The sequence below is a fragment of the Choloepus didactylus genome, chromosome 4, assembly GCF_015220235.1.
Source record: "Choloepus didactylus isolate mChoDid1 chromosome 4, mChoDid1.pri, whole genome shotgun sequence".
NCBI lineage: Eukaryota > Metazoa > Chordata > Mammalia > Pilosa > Megalonychidae > Choloepus > Choloepus didactylus.
Window position 1 is genome coordinate 92,720,363 of NC_051310.1, and position 7,049 is coordinate 92,727,411.

The 7,049-nt window shown below is 54.0% G+C and overlaps 1 protein-coding gene across 1 annotated transcript; it reads left to right on the forward strand.

Moving 5' to 3' along the window:
- Nucleotides 1–2,092: 2,092 nt before the first annotated feature.
- Nucleotides 2,093–4,296, forward strand: MESP2 (mesoderm posterior bHLH transcription factor 2). The gene is made up of 2 exons (XM_037835348.1): nt 2,093–2,929; nt 3,696–4,296. The coding sequence occupies exons 1-2, from the start codon at nt 2,093–2,095 to the stop codon at nt 3,963–3,965; spliced, it is 1,107 nt and encodes a 368-aa protein (XP_037691276.1). The 3' UTR covers nt 3,966–4,296.
- Nucleotides 4,297–7,049: the final 2,753 nt, after the last annotated feature.

Genomic DNA, 7,049 nt, shown 5'->3' on the forward strand with positions numbered 1-7,049 from the left:
TGTGCCATAATGTAACCTCATGAATGCCACGTATTTTCTAAGGATACATTTGTTTATGTAAATGCACAGACCATGTCTGAAGGACACAAAATAAACTGACCACATTGCCTTGGGAAGAGGTAAAGGGGATGGTTAAAGGGACTCCAGTTTTATCTGTAGTGTTTCCATCTCTTACAAGGAGACTGTTTTAGTTATGTCATTTGCGTCCTTATAAGTTAATTTTCAAAAACAAACAAAAAAAGCTTACCTGGCCATTTACCACTTATGGCTGGTGGTGTTGGTTAATCTATTCCTAAAATCTATTGTCATGTTGGCTTTGTGTTATTGATTATTATTATTTTTTAATGTCACACTTCTGCTTAAAAGTCTGTATAGCTCTCCATTGCTTTGGGAATTAAAACTGTGCTTAGCACAGTGCCTGTGTTCTGCTTATAGCAAGATCAGCAACAGCAGAATGAAATGAGTAAAGGGAGATTTGGATTGGGGGTCAGGAGGCTCATATCTCAGCCTGGCCCTGCACGCCACCACCATTTCTCCCTGTTCCTCAATCACTTTGGGAGGTCCCACTGCATGGCTTTTGCTTACGCAGTTCCCATATCTGGAGTGCCCACCATATGCCTCTCCCCCTACCCAAGTCCCACTCACAGTTTAAAGTCCCGCTGTCATCTCTCCACCTCCATAGCCAGAGTCCTGCCATTCCTGGCCCTCATTTGGAGCATAGCTTCTGAGTTCAGCCCTTTCCCCAGAGATCACACAGGACATCAATACCCCCCTTAAATTGTAATTGAACTAAAAGCTCTAATCCATCAGCAACAATTACATCAACAATTGCTGATGGATTAGAGCTTTTAGTTCATATACTTTACCATCTCAATTATACCTCACAACAGTCCTGTGAGTAGGTGCTATAATTATTATTCCTATTTTGTAGAGCAGAAGCTCAGACCCAGACAGATTAAGGGTCTTACTCAAGAGCACACAGCTAGTTAGTGGTGGAGCTACTAGTTACATAATGGCCTGTTCACTTGTCTCTTCCACAAACTGAAAACTCATGTGAGCAGAGACCATGACTAGCTTGTTCACTCTCATGTGCCTGACATTTAGCAGTTGCTAAATAAATATGAATTAAATGAATAATGCCCACCAGCAGTGAGGCTCAGGAGATACTGAGATGTAAGCATCTTCTCTGTAAGAGTATAGTAGCAAACATTTAGTCTACTTGCCAGGACCATACTAAATGCTTTACATGGACCATTCCACTTAGCACCAGCAACCACCAGAGGTGGTAGATATTCTTTATTAGTATTGCTATGATGTTAAGAAAATCTGAGCCTCAGAGAAGGCAAATGACTTGCCCAATGTCACACACGCAATAATAAGGGTCTGACCCAGGCCCGCTTGGCTCTAAGGCCCCCCTTTCCCCCATTTTACATCACTCACTGCACTCCATTTTTCAGGGGAAGAAACTGAGGCTGTGGGCAGAAGATGACAGCATATCAGCGGCTGGGGATTCTGGAACCATGTAACGGACCACCTGACTGCCCCACCCCCACCCCCACCCCGCCAGGGCCTCCACTAGGGGCTCCTCTTGGGGACTTGGCCCCTTACCCAGCACACTCTTAGGCACTGGGTGGAAGCTACCAGGTACGGCCTCCCATCCACACGGGCTGATGATGGGAGAGGCTGCCATTGCTCGCGGGGGTCCATGAGTCACTCGAGAGGCAGTCTGGCCAACTGCGGGCATAGCACTGTCCCCCGTTGTCCGGCTCTTGGGCACTCGACCTGCGCAGTGGATGGGGCGGGGTGATGGGAGTATGGTGAGAAGCTTAGCAGCTCCAGCCAGATGCGAATTGTCCCTCCCACACTTCCCGGGCTGCAGGAGCCTCCATTACAGCCCCAGAGGAGTCAGAATCCACACCTCCGCAAATGGGCCCGCTTTCCCAGGGCCCCCCTGCCCAGACCTTCCTTGGGCTCTGTGGGTTTTGACACCTCTCTGTAACGTGGCGGGGGGGCCACCTCGCACCTTTGGCCCGGATAAAAGTTCAGGCCTGGAGGTGGCCGGCCCAGCCTCCCAGAGCCCGCAGCCCAGGTCATGGCCCAGTCGCCTCCTCCGCAGAGCCTCCTGGGCCACTGGACCTTCCTCCAGGGCTGGGGCTGGGCGGGCCACTCGGACTCCACATCTCCAGCCTCCTCCTCCTCCGACTCTTCCGGTTCGTGTCCCTGCGACGGCGCCCGCGGGCCCCCGCAACCCGGGCCCGCAGCCTGCAGCGCCCGCGCCGCCGAGACCGCCCCGACGGCGCCCAGACGTGGGCGGACCGGGCCGGCGGGCGGGCAGCGGCAGAGCGCTAGCGAGCGCGAGAAGCTGCGCATGCGCACGCTCGCCCGCGCCCTGCACGAGCTGCGCCGCTTTCTGCCGCCGTCCGTGGCGCCCGCCGGCCAGAACCTGACCAAGATCGAGACGCTGCGCCTGGCCATCCGCTACATCGGCCACCTGTCGGCCGTGCTGGGCCTCAGCGAGGAGAGCCTGCAGCGCCGGCGCCGACAGCGCAACGACCCCACGTCCCCTCGGGGCTGCCCGCTCTGCCCCGACGGCGGCCCCGCGCAGGCGCAAACGCAGGCGCTTGACCTGGGCCGGGGATCCGTCGGCAGCGCCGGGGCGTGCTGGGGATCCCCGCCCCGGTGCCATGCGGCCCTAGCAGCACCGGAGCTCCTGGGGAGCCAGGTCCCCGACACAGATCCCTGGGTGACACCCCGTTACTGCCCTGGGATGCTGTCGCCCCTGTATCCGTCCCGAGGGAGAGCGCCCGACGCAGCTCTTTGGACGTCGCCGCTAGCCTGTCCTGAGACACAGACATCCCCGGAGCCCAGGAATCCGGCGGTGCCCTGGACGCCACCCCCCGCGTCCTCGGAGCTGGCTGCTGTGTACCAGGTACGCTCGGAGGCCTTGGAGGCGGTCCCCAGGCTTCAGCTGGAAATGGAGGGGATGGGTGATCTCCAGTCTGCAGGGAATCCCATACTGTTTATATCTCGGATTATCTATTCATCCTTGGTTACTGGTGGACAGAAGCTGAGGGGAGAATGGAAGGGACCCTAACCTCCTTAGGTAAGAGTTGGGGCCCTGGGGAGTTTAAGGCCACACCTGCCCCTATCCCAGCCCCCAGCAATCTTCACACCTGTGAGGAAGAAGAGGGAAACCTTAGTGCTCCACAGGGCAGGGCAGAAGGCACCCAGGGTCACTGTAAGGAAATTTGCTCTAAGTGCTCCATCAACGGTTAGAGGAAACGGACAGCGCTTTCTGAGTAGATGGGCTTGGAGATGGTGACCTTTGTATTTCTTTTAAGCTTCATTCATTCATGCGATTCTCTGTCTCCATAAAGATCATATTAATAGACAACACTTACTGAATACTTACTGTGTCCCTGGCACCCTATGAAACAGGTATTATTACTACCACCCCCACTTTACAAATGAGGAAACTGAGACTAAAAGAAACGACCTGAGGTCTCATTGCTAATGAGTAGCAGAGCTGGGATTTGCACGCAGGTGGTATAGCCGAAGAGCCCATACTCAAAACTACTCTGCTTCCCTGCATCCATGATCAGAAGCTGCCAGCCACATCCCGGGAGATATCCCAGCTCAGGATATCTGGCATGGGACAGCAACCCACTAACCACCTGCTTTTGTCTCACTTGCAGGGTGTCTCTGTATCTCCAGAGTCCTGTCTGCCACTGGGAACTCCACCCCTCCTGCCCCACTCAGTCTGCCAGAGATTCCAGCCTCAGACCCAGTGGGGGTGCTGGAGCCCCAGTGCAGAGGAGCTCCCCAGCTCTGAGGACCAGGAACCTGTCCCCACCTTCCAGCTCAGTGAAGCAAGCCTTCCCCAGAGCTCAGGCCTGCGGCTTAGTGGCTGCCCTGAACTTTGGCAAGAAGACTTGGAAGGGGCCAGCCTGGGCATCTTCTACTAACAGCCTTGCCTGCCCTTTCCTGGCAGGAATTAGGCCTTTATTGTGGGTGCCCTCCTCATTTGCAACTTCAGTGGTTTTCAGGCTTTCCTTTAGCCAAGGATCCTGTTTTCTAAGCAATGTCTTACTTGGAAGCAGTGTGTGAAACAGGTATTGCATAGCCTCCCTGGCTGGAGTGGAGCTGAGCAGTGTCCTCCATCCTAGGCCTCCCCCAGAATGGCCACCGCCCTGCAGATCAGGGCTGCTTGACCACAAAGGGGCCTGGCTGACTAGTGGGTGAGTAGGTGTGTGGGGCAGCCCCATTCTGTGTTTCTTGGTGACTTGGCCACAAGCTTCTGTGCTTGGATTTTTTTTTTTTTTTTTTTTGTACTTATTAAAACAAAAACAGAAGTCCACAAAAATTTGGTATGGTCTATTTTTCTACCAATGTGGGTTTTTATAGTCTCTGGAAAGGAGAAACACTCCAATCTTGTGGGGAACAAGTCATGTGCCCCAACCACCACCCCAATCCAGGCCTGCTAAGGTTGACATGGGGCCGTCACATATCAATTTGACAGTATTTATTGTGCCTGGACTCCTGGGCCAGGGGCTCCGCCTTGCCCAACTGTGCAGGATGGCACTATACAGATCAACGCTTAGGCCTGTCCACGCACCTCAGCCCCATCACCACTGCCCTTTTCCATTCTTCTGGGCACATTGCTGTCAACCTATGGGGTGGGCACATGCAGCTATGGACAGACAGGGCCTCAATGTGGGGAATCCAGACACCTGCGATTTAGTGCTCTTTCACAAAGCAATCTTTTTTCAAAGGACTCTGCTGCACAGCTGCTATGTGCTAGGCCTAGCATTAGGTGCCATGAAATAGAATATTCCCCAACTAACAACTGCATTTAAGGAAAGTGAAATGGTCAGAGCCCAGATCCTAAGTGGAGGGGTACGGGGGTTGTACAAGGTGCTTTGGGACCTGAGAGCATGAGGCTCTCTGGGAGGCAGGTGGACAAAATGATTTTGACAATGCGGTTCCATTCCTGAGTTGTATCAGTTAGTCCTGGCTGCTTTGATTTGTTCTGCCTTAAGTAAAAATGAGAGGCTTCTCTGGGGCCTTGGGGAAAGGGTGCCATGGGCTTGGGAACAATGGGTGGTGGTAACTTGGTTCTGTATCTGCTGACTGTGGGGTAGGGGAAAGTTGCAGAAGAGGTGATCTTGGAGCTGAGCTTTGAAGGATGTGCAGGAGTTTGCCAAGAGGAGTGGCGGACGAGTGATTCAGGAAAAAGAAACAGTATGAGCCAAATCGAAACAGCAAGTAGTTTGAAGCAGTTAGCACCTAGAGCTCAGGGGAGATGTGACAAACGAAGACTTGGAAAAAGAGCTCAGGGGCGAGTTGTGAGGATCCCTGTCTGGCAGCATGATAAAGTATGAGGCCTCTATTTCCTGGGTGATGGGGAGCCATTAAAGCATTAGGAATAAGGGGTGAGCCGACCAGAGTCACTCGTTAGTGCCTTTGGCTGCATCACAGAGAATGGAACCAGGCAGGGAGGCCACTGCAACAGTCCAGGGTGAGAGAGAAGAGGGCGATGACCAGAGCCCAAGCTGCCTGTTTTGGGGGCTGGGAAATCTCAGCCACTGGGTAGCCTCCCATCTGACCCTGCCTGGCATCCTGTTGCCTGCTGATATGCCCCATAACCTTAGACAAGTCAGTCCCTCTCTGGGCCTCAGTTTCCCCATCTCCTAAAGGAAGAATTGGCCTAAGTGACTTCTGCCAACCGTTTAGAAGTTGTGGGTTTTGGTTCCTTCCCCAGGGCCCTCTGACCTTAGGCACTGGCAGCTACAGCTGGAGGGATAAGGTTACAGCGAAGACAGAAATGACAGGGCCCCATTGACCTGGGTGCACCTTCCACTTGGCTCTTACTTGCTGTGTAACCATGGACAATCTATAAACTACTGAGCCTCAGTCTCCTCAGCTGTGAAATGGAGACAATCAGCATTCTTATGGTTGGCCCATAGTAAGTACTCAATAAACCACAGCTGAGATTGACTAACACTACCGAAGAGAGGACCTAGTGCGGTGGTTCCTAAACCTGGCTGCTTGTTGTGCCTTCTGGTTCGCCCTGGGAGTGTGAGTCGGTGCACAGGGCAGGAGCTGGGAACCCAGGGCTTTAAAAAGAACCTCCCAGGGGATTCTGGGTTCCAGCCAGATTTGGGAGCAATGGATATTCTTTACCTCCTCATTTTACAGCTGAGAAAACTGAGGCCCAGGGAGGGGAGTAACTTATCCTGCATCCCGCAGCTATGTATGGGGGTCAGGCCCCTGGACTCCCAGGCCAGGGTTCTCTCCTTCCCTGGAGACCTGAAGGTCTTCTCAGTCTCTGAAGGCCTGGGCTTGGTACTCCAGCAGCTCTTGGCTGTACCTTTCTACCAAGTGCCTGGCACAGAAAAGGAGAAGCTGAGGATATTGGTGCCCCACCTGGATGAGGGGTCCTACCACGCCTTCTTCCTGGGGACCCCAGTCACCATCTGTAAGAGACTGAGCACTCATTGAGTACTGAACCCAAGCCTTTTTTCAACAACCCTGTGATGTGGAGGACATGCCAGGTGTACATAAGGGCAGCCGAGGCCCAGGTCCAGGCTGTGCTGAAAGCCTGTCTCGGCTCAGCCCTCAGTGTTCCAAAGTCTGGCCCTGAGGAGCCTCTGGCGGGTTGAGGAAGCAGAGGAAGTGGAGGAGAGTACCCCAGGGCTGCTGCCTGCTGCTTGTTCCTCAGGGCCTAAGTGCTGAGGGGTCAGCACCTTTGCAGATAGGGTCTGCAGCCTGAGTTCCTGTCAGGCCTCTCTCTGTGACCTTAGGCAAGGTCCTGTGGGCCAGTCTCTGGCTCTGGGTGTCCTGGCTGCACCACGGCGGCCACGCGGGGCTCCTGACTGTCAGTGCTGTTGGGCCGGCAGGCCGAGATGCACTTAGATGTGGCCCCCAGCTCTCAGGGGAGGAGCCGGTTTGATTCGTGCACAGGCATCAGAACCAGAAGTGCCAGTTCTAGTTCTTCACTGACCTGGGCCTCAGTTTCCTTATCTATAAAACTGAGATAGACAGGCCTT